Source organism: Mauremys mutica, chromosome 2 (assembly GCF_020497125.1).
Source record: "Mauremys mutica isolate MM-2020 ecotype Southern chromosome 2, ASM2049712v1, whole genome shotgun sequence".
Lineage (NCBI taxonomy): Eukaryota > Metazoa > Chordata > Testudines > Geoemydidae > Mauremys > Mauremys mutica.
Genome location: NC_059073.1, coordinates 176,824,215 through 176,840,580, shown reverse-complemented (window position 1 = coordinate 176,840,580; position 16,366 = coordinate 176,824,215). Strand labels below are relative to the sequence as shown.

The window sequence follows — 16,366 nt, the reverse complement described above, 5'->3', positions numbered from 1 at the left end:
AGTTTGATTCTGCAAGGGTGGAAAGCACCCTGGCCTTGATCCCACACAATAGTTAAGCATGTGATTAACCCCACCGACTTCACTGGATCTCCTCACGTATTTAAAGGTGAGTACATGCTTAAGAGCTTTGCTAGATCGAGGCCAAAGTGCTCAGTGCCTTATGGGGTGAGGCCCTTGATGAGAAGAGGATTTGGATGTCACTACAGTTATCTGTGCCTTTGTCAACTCACGTTCCCACAGGGCTATCTCTTAAGATATCTTGGAAACTTAACTGAGTGCAAAATTCAGCTGCTCATTTCCTAAGAGGAGCTTAACATGTACAGCACATTGCACTGGCACTCTACAGAGAGCACTAGCTGCATATTCATTGCTAGGTGGAGTTTAAGGTGTTGGCTTTAACCAATAAAGTCCTAAATGGTTAAGCAGCTGGGTACCTGAGGGATGCACCTTTCTCCATATGACAGCACCGCATTTATAATCAGTGGAGGGGCCTCAACCAACCCATCCTCTGGTGGGGGGAAAGGGCCATGTTTTTCATGAGTTATCTTCTACTCTGGAAGTATCTCCCACTTTGGGCTAACCCAAGGGTTCTCAAACTTCATTGCACCATGAGCCCCTTCTGACAACAAAAATTACTACACGACTCCAGGAGGGGGAGACTGAAGCCTGAGCCCGCCCGAGCACCACTGTCCGAGGAGAGGGTGCGGGGCAAAGCCAAAGCCCAAGTCCCACAAGCCCAGGCAGCGAAGGCGGGGCAAAGCCCAAGGGCTTTAGCCCCAGGCACATAGGTGCCAACTTTTCCGGGTGCCAGTGGGTGCTCGTCCCCGGCCCCGCCCAGACTCCACCCCTGCCCCGCCCTCATTCCAACCCCTTCCCCAAAGCCCGGCCCCGCCTCTTCCCCTGAGCACACCACGTTCCCTCTCCTCCCTCCTAACACTTGCCGCATAAAATGCTGTTTCGCGGCGGCAAGTGCTGGGAGCAAAGTGAGACAAGCTGGGACGCAGTGCGCTCAGGGGAGGAGGTGGATGTGGAGCGGAGGGGGAGGTGAGCTGGGGAGGGGAGCTGATGGAGGGTGCAGAGCACCCACCAATTTTTCGCCGTGGGTGCTCCAGCCCCAGAGCGCCCACAGAGTTGGCGCCTATGCCCAGGCAGGGGGCATGTAACCTGAGCCCCACTGCCCAGGACTGAAGCCGTTGGGTCTCAGCCCTGCATGGTGAAGCTCAGGCTTTGGCCCCAGGCCCCAGAAAGTCTAATGCCAGCCCTGGCGACTCCATTAAAATGGGGTCGCAACCCACTTTGGGGTCCCAACCCACAGTTTGAGAACCACTGGTCTAACCAATTTGCTAACGTTTGAGATCTACTGTAAAGCTCATATTTTCTCCTCAGCTTTTGGCACAGGATTGGTGGAGGGGAATGGAGCAGTTAGCAGTGATTTGTGTGTGAAGGGGTAGTTTATTGTCCTGACTGATTTAGATTTTGTGATAAATACAGAGGCATCGTGTAACCAGTCTGGACACATTCATCATTCTATATTTGATCACTGTATTTTTTAGAACATGTGTTACGCACATAGAGCTTCGGGACAGTCAAGTTCCTAAATACATTTATAATAAATAATCACACATACATAAAAATGTGTGGTGTTATATTGCTTTTATAATTACCTACCTTGTTATGCACATGACAATTGCAACTATAATGGCAATCTGTACAGCTCCAATTATTGCTGCAATAAGGACATGTGTAAGCTTTTGTCTGCTTGGGACAACATAAAGAATACTAAAGTCCGTCTTTTCACAGTGCTGTCCAGTATATCCTGATTCACATCTGAAAGAGACAAGGAATATTTCATGGAATATTGAGTCTTATCAATATGCAAATCATTCTGCAGATAAAATAGAAATCCGAGGGACAGGCAGAAAGCCTAGTAATCAATGAAAACTTGAAAAAGGGACATAATGTAAAGGATGGAGGATAGTATAGAGACAGCAGGAGAGAAACCCACTTTTAACTGTCTGTGCTGCTACTTCCGTGACCTCAAATAAGATTTGAAGGCAAGAACAGCACAAGGGATTTCCTCTGAGATTCAGCCAGTTCTGAAAATGAATGAAGCAAGCAGGACTGTAGCTGTCACACAGGCCGTGGCTGAGTAGAGTGCGAGGTTTTAGACAGCATGGGTCTTCCTTTTGTGGAGAGAGGTAGGCACAGAGTGGATGTCCTCCACTTTCATCGAGTACAACTAATTTTGCCTAATAAGGCTCCCTGTGCCCTGTGGTGTCAGTTCACCAAAGGAAGTAAGCATAGACTTTAAGAATGTGATTTCAGCGGGACGGCTCATGTGCTTAAAGTTAAGCACGTGCTTAAGTACCTTGTTGAAGTGGGGCCTAAGTTAGGGAACAATAAACAGATGTGATAAAACAAGTGGGCAGAGGATCTCCAGAAAACTCAGTCAGGGACCAGGGTGCATAGAACGAAACAGAAATACATGACACAAATCAAAAGACAATGATGAGGAACAATGGAGAAAAATAGATGATGATATTCTGGAAGTGTGTATATATAACATGCCTATCAGAGCTAAGCAAACTGTGTAGAGTTTGGTTTGTGTCAGTTACAGGAATGGAACTCTGCAAGGCATTTGTGTAAGGACTGGTACCAACACCACTTGCTTTATCAGGGTGGTGGGTTCCAGCTCAAACCTGCCCCAATGCTCTGCCCCCAGCCAGCTCTTAGCCTGGACTCACCAAACGCCCAGTAGGCCAGAACTCCAGGCTGCAGATGCTAGACAAAGGCCAGGCTAGTTCCCCAGAAGACTGCACAGAAAGGTCAGGAAGGCTGGACAGTCCTGGCTCTCAAGTCAGATGATTCTAGGCTCGCACCAGGCACCCCCCAAAAGCCATGCAGGAAGATCAGTGCAGTAACAGGCACTAGTCAATGTCCCGGCAGGACAGAGCGTCCCATCAGAACCTTACTGGAAGGTGGGAAGCAGCACAGACTTGGCCTGCACAGCATGCTGCCCCACTTCCCCTCAAACAAGTGAGCAGTGCTCCTGAGGGAGTCCCTGGAAATTTGGGAGGGGTGTGAACAGGCTGGTAGAAGGCAGAGCAGGAGCACTTTTCTCTAAACAGCATCCTCCCCAGGCAAACCAGCCGATTTCTCAAAGGCAAATTCAGTGGATGTTTGTACTGATCAGAGCAACACAAATTTTCAATCCATGCAGGGCACAGCCCTAGAGAAGAAGACAACGAGAGCACATTCCTGACTGAGCCATGCTGCCGAGGGGAGGGAGGCTGAAGAGCACACAGTGGAAAGCATCACATTGAATACCCAGGATTAATGGAGCCAGCGTCCCCTGTGGATTCTACATAGTTAACAGGCCCTACCCCATACCTCTCCATGCAGCCAGAGCTAGACCAGCAGCCTCACCCCTGACTTGGGGGAGAGAGGGGACTACAAACAGAAAAAATCTCAGCTTTAACATTAAAATGTAAACGTTGCTCATTTTCCTTGTGAAGTTAGCCTTGAAAATGAACTGATGTAAACACATCAGTAGCGTTGAATTCAACAAGCAATTGGCCTCCACTTTTGCAGGAGCAGGCTGGAGAGGAATTAGAGATACATGCACTCACACCTAAACACACACACAACACTCCGATATAACAAAGTCAGTTACGCTTGGGTGTATCACAAAGAATCACTCCAGCTCACCCCCAAATCCATCCCTGTGTTTGGTGAGGTGACGATGGAGGACAGGAAATAGTTACATTTGGGGAAGCAAAAAACTGTTCCACAGTCATGCAGGGAAAATGCCCTGGATTTTCAGTGCTATGAAAGCCATGTATTCTTGTGACTACACTTTCCTCAGCTACGGGCTTTCTGCAGGAGACACTGGCTCACAGATTGGATATGTACCAATAAAAGCAGCGTCATTAAGAAAAAGGCACAACATTACGCTAGATATCATTAGCACTGGATGGGAAAGGAACCAAGATAAATGTATGTACATTTATAAGAAGGAAGGAAATGACAGAGGAACCTGTTTGTGCATTACCTAGTAGGAAGAAAGGAAAAGAACAGGTGACAGATAGAACGCTAAGTCGTTATTCCCTACTTTGCTTTTGTCTTCTTTAAAGAAGACAGTAGCCATGGTAGGCTTAATGCAAGAACCATTCTATAAAGCAGAACCAAGAAAGAAGAGGTTAAAGAATATCCAGTGTGACAGGGTCGGGCCAGATGGCAACAGAAGTGTGACAGAAGGCAGATATATTAGTCCCAGATTAAGTAGATCCCTTTTACCTGGGTAAGGTAACAGGGGCAGTTCCAGAACAAGCACGAACTTGCTGGAACCAACTAAGGCAGGCAGGCTAATTAGGACACCTGGAGCCAATTAAAAAGAAACTGCTAGAATCAATTAGGCTGGCGAATCGGGGCACTTGAGTTAAAAAGGACCTCACTTCAGTTTGTAGCTTGCATACGAGGAGCAGGGAGCAAGAGGCACCAAGAGCTGAGAGTGAGAAGACATATTGTTGGAGGACTGAGGAGTACAAGCATTATCAGACGCCAGGAGACAGGTCCTGTGGTGAGGATAAAGAAGGTGTTGGGAGGAGGCCATGGGGAAGTAGCCCAGGGAGTTGTAGCTGTCGTGCAGCTGTACCAGGAGGCATTCTAGACAGCTGCAGTCCACAGGGCTCTGGGCTGGAACCTGGAGTAGAGGGTGGGCCCGGGTTCCCTTCAAACCGCCCAACTCTTGATCAGACACAGGAGGAATTGACCTGGACTGTGGCTTCTACCAGAGGGGAAGGTCTCTGGGCTGTTTCCTGACTCACATGGTGAATCTCTGAGATGAGCAAATCTGCCAATAAGCGCAGGACCCACCAAGGTAGAGGAGGAACTTTGTCACACCAGATAATCTGAAAATATTCAGATCATTACAGTTCAATGAATGTCACCCTAGAATGCTAAAGACATTCTCAGAACTACTGAAATGGTTGGAAATTTTTGAGAACTCCTGCAGGGCAAGAGAGATCCCAGAGGACTGGAATAAGGCAAAGAAAATACTGAGTTCAAGAATGGAATTGGCAGGTGAGGGGATGAAGTGTTATGGACCAAACCTCTAATTACCTGGTAAACTAGTAAAGCAGTCCATTTTATAAGCACTTACTGGAAAATAATATGATAAATAGTAGGCAACATGGGTTTATCAAAATAAAATTACACAATATTAAATTAATGTATTTCTTTATTCAGACAACAGGCAAAGGGCTCAGCTGTGTGTTGCTGGCACAGCCCTACACTGGGGGTGATGCAAAGCTGCACTGTCCCAGGGCAAGCACCTGGAGGCAACCTAGAGCCACTAGCTGGGCAGCGACAGCATGGCCACTGCTAAATCACCTGATGGGGTGCAACTGAATACCCCTCACACAATCGGACAGCTCCACTGGCTGGTGAGTAGGGCCTGAAGTCATAGTCCTCTCTCCTTCCACACCCCTATTGGGGTACCAGGCACCTGCAAGGCATCAGAGTCTGCAATCATGCCTAGCCGCTGTGAAGACTGCCCAATGTGCCAGGAGATCATTTGCCATCACTATACACCTACTTGTGTGAGGTAGAATTTGAGATTCTCTGTAATTTTGTAAGTCATTGCTATATCAGAGCTCACCATCTAACTGTCAGGACTAAATTTTATAACGGCACACCTCACCACCAGACACAAAACCTCCGTTGTGCATAGGCACCCTAAGAGTTGCAGATACACACGTGTGAGTAAAAATGAATTTTGTGTGCATCAGAATTTGCACACAAGCAAGTCAGGTGTGCACGAGAGTGCAAAGTCCTTTCGAAAATCTGTCCCTTGACATTTGCCCACCATATTTCCCTTTATACAGAAGGAAGGATAAATGGTTTACTTGTATACTGCTATGGGATTACTGTGACTCAGTGCCGCACTTTTAATGGAACCATGTTTGTTCCAGAACATCTGATAGTGAAAGCAGGAAATGTGTATTACAAGGAAGTCTGAAAAGATGAATACACAAGTGGTTAAAATAAAATCCAGTGGAGAGTCCAGTTTCACTGTCAAATTAGAGTGGGCAAGTTGTTCTTCAGTAGCACCCAAATGGAGTCAGTTCTCATGGCTCCCGTACTTAATATAGTTTAATCTTTTCATTTCTGACGCGGAGGATGGGATGGAGAGCAGCACTCAATGCTGGTCACTTCACTACCAGAAAAATAAGACAGGGGGCATAACAAATTTGCCAAAAATGAGCAGGGGTCTGTTGTGAGAGCTCTGCTGCTGCAAATGGCAGCTTGATCCCTGCTAAAGGAAGCGAGAGTCTGACACACTCGCTAAAGAGGGTGAACATAAAATGAAAAGGTTATTGTGTCCCAGTAATGAGGAAAAAGGTCAGATGAAAAGGAAAATAATGATTTGTAAAAGGCTGTGTTCCCAGCCATGCTGGCTCGTGAGAGGGCCCTCCACTCCCTCCTGGGCTACTCTAGCACTTTCAAGGAGGATCAAGGTAGGAAATATGTTGAAGTCTAGCAGCTTGACAAGTGATCTTTTGAAGAAAAGTAAAGCAATGAGCTACAGAAAGCTACAGAACCATACGTCACTAGTCTGAAAATACCACCAGGGCCCATATACTCAGGATAAACATTCTTTAATGATGTTTGCTCATGATAACTAGACCATCACCATCCACAAAAGAAAAGTGGCCATTTTTCTTTCAATACACTCCTTAATGACTTCTTACTTTAGAAGAAATAGGATTAATTTTACTTGGAAACTAAAGAAATAAAGTGGAAAGTTCACACATTTTTAGAAATGTGTAATTTCAGCAGTATACTGAGTTGCCATAGTATACTGAGCAGACAATGGACACCGTTTACTTTTTTTATAAAATAATATTTACTATTGCATAAAAGAAATGGTTAAAAGTAAAATATTGACAAACTAGAGGGGGTTTTGACAAGAGTAAGATAATAACCAGGTCACATGAGGGATTGACTTATAAGAAAAAATTAAAAGAGATCAATGCATAAATGGAGATTAGTTACTTGTAACTGGAAGTTCTTCCACATATCTGGTCCCTATCTGTATGCCACACATGGGTGTGTACACATGCCATGTGCCCGAGAGAGAACTTCTAACAAGCTGCGCCCCACACATGCACAGTAGTTCTCCTTGTGCTCCAGACCGAAGACGTAAGAGGCAGTGCGGGCTGATGCCCCTCCAGTTCCTACTGCAAATCCAGTAGGATCCAAAGCAGAGGGGCCAGAGGGCAGGTAGTGGAATAAAGATAGGGACCATAGGCACATTAGTGGGTGCTTCGTACCCACTGGCAGCCAGCTTCCCCCAATCTCCTGCAGCGCCTCCCATCCACCAGGGGCCCCACCAATCAACTCCTCCCCCTCCCTCTCAATCAACTGTTTTGCGATCAACTGTTTTGCAGTGTGCAGGAGATGCTGGGAGGGAGAGGGAGGAGTGGGAACGGAACAGGGCGGGAAGAGGCAGGGCGGGGGCGGAGAGGGAGCAGGAAGAGGCTGGGTGGGGGTGGAGGCTTGGGGGAAGGGGTGGAGTGGGGGCAGGGCCTGGGGTTGAGTGGGGATTGGGCACCCCCGGCAAAGTAAAAAGCCGGCACCTGTGATAGGGACCACACATCTTGAACAACTTTCAGTTACAGGTAAGTAACCTCCATTTCTTCTTTGAGTGCTGATCTCTAAGTATATTCCACATGTGGGTGATTGACAAGTAGTATTCAGACTGGAGGTGGATGTGAGGATGCTGGCAGGAAAGTCCTGTACTTCCTGCTGTTGCATCTGTAGTGGAGGCCTGAATTAGTGGGTAATGTTTTGTGAATGGAACTCCAGGGTAGCCACTCTGCATATGTCCACTATTGTATGCCTCTTCACGCTTCGGCCACCATTCCAGAGGCCATGCTTCCATGTAGACAGGGCCGACGAGAAGGGGGGGGAGCCGGTACAAATTACCGGGGCCCGGCAGTCCGGAAGGGGGCCCGGTTTCTCCAGCTTCATTGGCCCTGTTTAGCTGGTCCGCCCTTGCTGAGGGGCCTGATTTTTTTTTCCCCCGGGACCCAAACCTGTTCTCGGAGGCCCTGCATGTAGATGACGCTCCTTAAAAAGATAATGCATTAATTAAATATGTGACTGAACTCCTTGGGGGAGAATTGTATGTCCCCTGCTTTGTTTTACCCACATTCTGCCATATATTGCATGTTATAGCAGTCTTGAATGATTACCCAGCACGTTGTTCATTTTAAGAACACTTTCACTGCAGATTTGACAAAATGCAAAGAAGGTACCAATGTGAGATTTCTAAAGATAATTACAGCACTTGACCCAACGTTTAAGAATCTGAAGTGCCTTCCAAAATCTGAGAGGGATGAGGTGTGGCACATGCTTTCAGAAGTCTTAAAAGAGCAACACTCCAATGCGGAAACTTCAGAACCCAAACCAACAAAAAAAAAAATCAACCTTCTGTTGGTGGCATCTGACTCAGATGATGAAAATGAACATGCATTGGTCTGCACTGCTTTGGACTGTTATCGAGCAGAACCTGTCATCAGCATGGATGCATGTCCCCTGGAATGGTGGTTGAAGCATGAAGGGACATATGAATCAAGTAAATATCTTGCGACACTGGCTACAACAGTGCCATGCAAACGCCTGTTCTCGCTTTCAGGTGACATTGTAAACAAAAGCGGGCAGCATTATCTCGTGCAAATGTAAACAAACTTGTTTGTCTGAGTAACTGGCTGAACAAGAAGTAGGACTGAGTGGATTTCCAGGCTCTAAAATTTTACATTGTTTTGTTTTTGCATGCAGTTTTTTGTACATAATTCTACATTTGTAAGTTCAACTTTCATGATAGAGATTGCACTACAGTACATGTATTAGGTGAATTGAAAAATATTATTTCTTTTGTTTTTTTACAGCGCAAATACTGGGTAGGAAAGCTCTTATTGCAATGGAGTCCATTGTCACTCCGATAAAGTTCATCATCTGTGTGGGTGTTAAAACAGACTTTTCTTTGTTTATGCAGATACTGAGTGCTGCTAGAAGATGCAGCAGGAACATAGTCGCTAACCTGACATCTTTGCTGGAGCAATATAGTAGGAGCCAATCGTCAAGATAATGGGCTGCAAACAGAGAGAAGACCTCTGTGAATACTCTGGGTGCTGTTGCTAGTCCAAAGGGAAGGACTCTGAACTGGAAATGTTCCTGACCCGCTAGAAACCAAACAAACTTTCTCTGGGATGGATTAATATCTACATGGAAATACGTGTCCATGTTGCAAGCCATGAACTACATCCATTCCTGTAGGGAAGGGATTATTGATGCTAGTGTAACCATCCTGAATTTTGACTTTTGAATAATGATGTTAAGTTGTCGAAGGTCCAGAAGGGGTCTCCGCCATTCAAATTTTTGTGGGACTAAGCAATAAAGGGTATAGAACCCCTCCCTTGATACTGAGGTGGCACTTGTTCTATTGCCTCTTGTAGGAGGAGGGAGTCCACCTTCTGTTGGAGGATCACCTCATGAGCGTTCTCTCTGAAGGGAGACCAGAATGGGAGTTTGTGAGAAGGGAGGGAAACTCTACAGAGTACACTTGATGGATAATTTCTAAAACCCCAACTGTCCGTGAGTGCAAAGGGAGAGGCAGCCCCCACCAAAATAATGGGGCAGGTAAAAGGTGGCTGGTATCAACAGTGGTGGGCAGATCTTGACCAAGGTATCAAAAGTAGCCTTTAGTGGGTAGCTAGGAATGGGTAGAGGTTGTGGTAGTGGGGGGCTGAAAAAATGAGACTTCTGAATTCTCTGTTTTTTCCCCGGGGGCTTGGCTGGATGTTGATGGCAAAAAGTCTATGGGGTGTGGGGGGGGAGACAGGGCTTGGCTTATACACCTGCCTCTGATGTTTTTTACTTAGGGCCAGGGTGTAAATTCCCAGGGTCCATAGAGTTCACCTGGAGTCTCTCAACAAGTGCAGGGACTCATCTGATTTCTTGTTGAAATTCGACTCATAAAAAGGCAGGTCCTGCGTGGTGTTCTGGATCTTCCTGGGGAGCCCTGAGAAGTGAAGCTAAGACTCACGCCTCATCACTATGCTAGTCGTCAAGCCTCTGGATGCATGTCTGCTTTGTCCACTGCAGCTTGAAGGAAATTCTTTGCTACTAACTTGCCCTCTTCTATGAAGGACTGAAAATGGGCTCCATTCTCAGGGGGAAACGCCCTAAAAGTCAGCCAGCCTGGAGTAATTGTTAAAATCATATTCTCCTAACAAGGCCCAATACTTTGCAATATGGAACTGTAGGCTCATAGAAGAAAAGGCCTTTCTTTCCCAAAGATCTAGCTACACTAACAGTGTATAGGTGTCCAGAAGAGATGGCGAAGATGAAGCCATGGTTTCATCTAGAGCAGTGGTCACCAACCGGACGATTGCGATCAACTGGTCAATCCTGGAGCCTCTGCCAGTCGATTGCGATCTCCGACCGCTAAAAGTCTGGCAGTACAGCGGGGCTCAGGCAGGCTGCCTGCCTGCCCTGGCCCCACACTGCTCCCAGAAGTGGCTGGCTGCTGGCACATCTCTGCGGCCACTGGGGAGTGGGGCACCTCCATGCGTTGCGCCCGCCCACAGCACCGTCCCCGCAGATCCAATTCACTGGTTTCTGGCCAAGGGGAGCTGTGGGGGCGGCGCTTGCGGGTGTGGGGAGCGCACAAAGACCCACTAAGTGCTGCAAACAAACTTGCCGGCAGATGTCGGTCCTTGTGTTTTGGAGCTGGCGCCACCAATGATACTGACAGATCCCTTTTTTCCCTGCACACTTTACCTATCCAGGTGCGGGTCTTTAACAGTCCTGGACCCATCAGATCCATGTGTAAAGGCTAACCCGGTCTGGACAGACTCAGGGAGGGATCCCTTCTCTTATGAGCAGATCTGGACAGGGTTCTGTCCTTATAACCACTAAACTGCCCCCTATTGTCAAGGGAAGCTCAGGAAGAAGATTCCTTGTCTTAGCAGTTGTAGGCTCTGCTTCTAAGCTTGTGCTCGGAGGGGTGCTGCTCGTCTGCTGGTGACGATGTACGGGAGGGGGTCTCCCTGGCCGAGATCAGAATGAGGCCTCACAGCCTTCTCCCTAAGGTGTTTTCTTAATCAAAGCTCATGAACTTTGCATGTTTGTGGTGGAAATGAGTGACAAATGCCGCCCAGAGGTCAGAGCAAGGGCAGGAAACACAGTTCTTGAACTCCTGAACTCGACATAGTCCCAGACAATGGGGAGGGAGTCCCTAATAATGGGAAAGAACTAGTTACACTAACTAACTATACTAATATATAAACTATAAAAACGATTTACAAATATATGTACAGGATAAAATGCATGCACTAAGGATAAAAACTGGAGAAATCTGTGAACACAGGGATTCTGACTCAGGACATGCAGCAGGAAGAAGGAACTGGAGGGGCATCAGCCTGCACTGCCTTTTGTGCCCTCAGTCTGGAGCATGAGGAGAATGACAGCATATGTCTGGGCCAATGGACACTGCTGGTTAGAATTTCTAGACTCAGGCAGATGGTGTGCATGCACGCCCATGTGTGGAATATACATAGGAACCAGCACTTACAGAACTTGGTTTAAGTGTTGATTAAAAAGTGATGTAAAAACTACTACAAGTTTTTAAAGAATGCAGACTCCAAGGAAGGAGATTTATGTAGGGCAGGAGTTGTCAAGCTTTTGTACTGTGGATATCTTAACAGACTGTATACAGTATAGTTGTAGCCATGTTGGTCCCAGGATATTACAGAGACAAGGTGGGTGAGGTCATATCTTTTATTGGATCCACTTCTGTTGGTGAAAGAGACAAGCCTTTGAGCCAAACAGAGCTCTCCTTCAAGTCTCTGTAGCTTGAAAGCTTGTCTCTCTGACCAACAGAAGTGGATCCAATAAAAGATATGACCTCACCCACCTTGTCATCTTATCAGCTTGTGTCATGAACACTTCCTCCCACCCCCATTTATGATAATACAACATCCTTGTGGCAAACTACAGCAATTGCTTACACAGGAAAGTATTAAAAGAAAATATTGTATTTGTAGGTTCTTTTTAATAGGATTTAGCAGCTGAAAATGAGGCACCAGTATCATGTGACCAACCAGCTCCCCACAATCCACCAACACTGTGGACCACTGGCAGTTCATGGGCCATTATTTGGGAATCATCAAGTTAGGATGATACCAGGAGAGGCATGGGGATGTGTGTGTCAAAACTAGGGATAATGGGATGGGAATTGAGGAAGGGAAAATTTAAGTCATAGGCTTCCCCATCACAAACTCCAAGTATTCACTTATCCACAACTGCCTCAGTTCTCACCTATCTCCATCTTAGATGCTACTACCCAACGAGCTACCTCCCCAGTCACCCTCCAGAATCCCCCCATCTATCAAGCACCTAGACACAGCAACCAAGTTTTGTGCAGCTCCTTGTCCTGCCCTGACTGCTGCTTGGGGCAGGGTAGGTTGCTGGTAAGTTTATAAGTTTGTGCAAATTACCTAATTCAATCATTTCTATAAAATGTGACACAGAGTGACAGAAGGCTTGGCAGCTATGTTCACTGGCCTGCAGAACACGGCTGGTCCCCTGGGAGGAGCAATATATTACTTCCCAAGGTGTGCACTGATGAGCTGCAGAAGAGACTCTGCCTGCCCCCAAGCCCCACTTCCCTCATGCTCCTACTAGGGTAGGGCAGCTCTGCACTGCCCCTACACATGGATGTGGCTTCAATGCCACAGTCTAGCCTACAGCACATTATTACAAACCAATGTTTTCAATATTCTATGTATAAAATGCATTGTGTTTAAGCTTTACACAGTACTTCAGCGTGAGTTTCAGATGCATATAGAATCTGTGTTGCTTATTCTTTCACTGACTTACCGGCAGGATGCCTTCTGAGTGGAATAAATGAATTCGCATTTTCCATGTATACAGTAACCATTGAAGCTTTCTGAACAAGGTATGTGGTTTCCAATATAAATGTCTTCTCTTTGATCACTGGCATCTTGAAAACATACACAAATAGATTTAGTAAATATACAAAACAAACACAAATATAGCATCCTTCCAAAAACTTCTGTGGTGACAGGATGAAGCATTAATAAAGCAGTGGCTTAGAGCTCAAGTTTCACAGAAGCCTGTGGAATTTAGCAGCACACTCACTCAACACTGAAAAATTACCCCTTAGTGATAACTAAATCTGCTGCTATTGTGGGCTTGCTAAACTGGAGATAAGCTTCCTGACTTAGGCCTGGTCTACACTGGGTGTAGGGGGAGGGGGAAGGATCGATCTAAGTTATGCAACTTCAGCTACATGAATAACGTAGCTGAAGTCGACGTACTTAGGCCTACTCACTGTGGTGTCTTTAGTGCGGTGAGTCGACTGTTGCCGCTCCCCCGTGGACTCTGCCTGCGCCTCTCGCGGTGGTGGAGTACAGGAGTCAATGGGAGAGCGCTCGGGGGTCAATTTATCGTGTCTAGATAAATGGGCAGCGATCGATCCAGCAGGTAGTGTAGACATACCCAAAGAATCAACATATTGTAAAGGAGATGGGCTGAAGTTCTGCCAATGGGGTCTAGGCAAACAGTTGGTAGACAGCCACATTGAGCACTTGACTTGGGGAAAGCTGTGTCTTTCACTCCCCTGAGCAAAGAAAGTTTCAGTGCTGTAAGTGGCAGTGAAGACAAGGCTTAAAAGAGCTCTGGAGAAAAGCAAGATAGGGTTACAAGAGAAAACTAAAGGACCGGAGTTATAAAGCGATAATAGAAAGAAGAGATGGCCAAGAAGGAGAAAATAGGGTGATAAAGAACCTGGAGGAGAGAGAGAGAGATAGGAACAAAAGAGGAGGAGAAACCCAAAAGACAAAAGAGAGGGCAGAGGAGGGAGGAGAAAGAGAAAGGGAGTGGGCAAGATAGACAAAGCCAGGGAATGAAGGTGGAGAAATGACTCAGGGGCAGAAAAGAAAGAGGGTGCAGCAGATGCAGGTGTAACCCACACACCTCCTGGGTGTGGTGTTCTGTCCTCTCTAGTTGCACCGAGACCACTTAAAGAGAGAGAGTTAAATGAGTCTGCCTCAGCTAATAGCCAGCTGGCTTTTAGCTCATGTGGTAGAGGCTCATGCACTAAGCTTCAGCAGTTCCCAGTTCAATCCCGACGATGACCGGCGTCTGTTGGTGTTACACAGGGAGCACTTACTAAGACTTTAGAATAGGTTGAAGCACTGGCAGAAGAAAGTTTAGAGCTCTAGAGCAATAAAAGAAAGAGACCTATGGGCACAAAGGACAAATTGCTGGAGCTTCTGAGAGCAGAGATGTGAAAGCAGAGAGAAGGGCCTGAAAGCAAAGACAGAGGAAAACATTTGAATAAATTCAAAATTATAAAAGTCTCCCCATGTCTAGCACCAGCTTCTGGCGGCAGCTCTTTGATCCACAGGGTTAACTGTTAGTACTCCAAGGACTACTATAGTAAACTGTACTGAGGCTCTTAGGATGCAAAGGCTTCTCCTGAGCCCTTCCCACACCCACACAATATGGCCTGCCTACTTTCCTGCAAAGAAGTCTTCTCCACCTCCTTTCCTTCTTCAGAATGATTTCTCCTCCCTCTCTCTATCCCTCCCCTGACTATCACAGCAGCTGTTGAAACAGCCCCTCTCTAGAATGACCAGAACCTCTGAGTAGCCAGCTCACTCTTCAGCAAAATCATTCTGAACTCCAGGCCTGGAATAGACTAGCCCCAGCCTATGGCTGGGCCTGGCAGTGCTGGGAAGCAGCTAATAGCAAGAGTGTAGGGGTGGAGGTTATGAAGTTGTTCCCAGAAGCGATGAGGTGAGGTCAATTGGACTCAGTGCAGGCAGGACTCTTGGCTTGGCTCTACCTCTCAGCAGGCTCTCACCATCCCTCCGCCTCAGCATAAGCGCATCACAGTGACCTCCCCAAAACCTCAAAGTAGCTAGCCCTCAAGTGACATCTACCTGGGCACAAGCCAGTTTCCTGAAGGTATCACCATCTTCACAGAAACATAGCCTTTTTTTTCAAGGAGCCTGAGAAAAATCTGACTGGTCTAATAGAAGATCTAATCTGTCTGGACTTCCATAAGCATTTGATACAGTGCCACATAGGAAATTATTAGCTAAACTGGAGGATATGAGGATTAGTATAAGAACTGTAAGGTGGATGAGGAACTGGGTAAAAGGGAGATAATAGGTTGTGCTGAAAGGTGAACTATCAGGCTGGAGTGAGGTTATTAGTGGAATTCCTCAGGGACCTGCTTTGGGACCTATATTAAATATTTTCATTAGTGACCTTAGCACAAGAAGCAGGAGCGTGTTAATGAAATTAGCTAATGACACTAAGCTGGGGGGTATTATCAAAACAGAAGGGGACTGGAATATCATAGAGGAAGAATTAGATGATCTTGACTAGAGCAATAGAAATGTAATAGGAAAAAATGCAAAATCATGTACTTAGGGCCAGATAACAAAACTTTCTGCTATGAGCTGAGGGGCTCAGCAGTTGTAAGTGACCAAGAAGGTGAAAGAGCCAGGTGAATTAGTTGATCACAACATGACTATGGCCTGGTCTACACTACGACTTTAGGTCGAATTTAGCAGCATTACCTCGATTTAACCCTGGACCCATCCACACAACGAAGCCCTTTTTTTTTGACTTAAAGGGCTCTTTAAATCGATTTCTTTACTCCATCTCCGATGAAGGGATTAGCACTGAAATTGGCCTTGCCGGGTCGAATTTGAGGTAGTGTGGACACAATTCGATGGTAGTGGCCTCCGGGAGCTATCCCAGAGTGCACCATTGTGACTGCTCTGGACAGCGCTCTCAACTCAAATGCACTGGCCAGGTAGACAGGAAAAGGCCCACGAACTTTTGAATTTCATTTCCTGTTTGGGCAACGTGTTTGCAGAGCTCATGCAGAGCTCATCAGCATGATGTGCACATTGCCGGGGCACATTGCCCAGTCCGTACTTTGTGAGAAGTCTATGACCATGTCCCTCTTGTCACCGCACTCGCCTGGTTTTGTGCGAAACAATTGTCTGCCATTGCTCTGACTGAAGGAGGGGCAACTGACGACATGGCTTACAGGGAATTAAAATCAACAAAAGGGGTGGCTTTGCATCAAGAAGAAACACAAACAACTGTCACACAGAATGGCCCCCTCAAGGATTGAACTCAAAACCTTGGGTTTAGCTGGCCGTTGATTTCACAAAACAAATCAGGTCAATTTATTGTTTTGATCCACTCCATCTATCTTTTACATCTTAGGCTGGCAGCAGACTGTGCAGTA

The 16,366-nt window shown here is 46.5% G+C and overlaps 1 protein-coding gene across 1 annotated transcript in view; it reads right to left on the bottom strand.

Moving 5' to 3' along the window:
- TMEFF1 (transmembrane protein with EGF like and two follistatin like domains 1) overlaps positions 1-16,366 on the bottom strand; it is a 195,609-nt gene that overhangs the window by 1,295 nt on the left and 177,948 nt on the right. Inside the window, exons 8-9 of the mRNA XM_045006102.1 lie at positions 12,949-13,072; positions 1,669-1,827 (exon numbers count right to left, since the gene is read on the bottom strand). Of these exons, the coding sequence (XP_044862037.1) occupies positions 1,669-1,827; positions 12,949-13,072 (283 nt within the window). The remainder of the gene's footprint in view (positions 1-1,668; positions 1,828-12,948; positions 13,073-16,366) is intronic.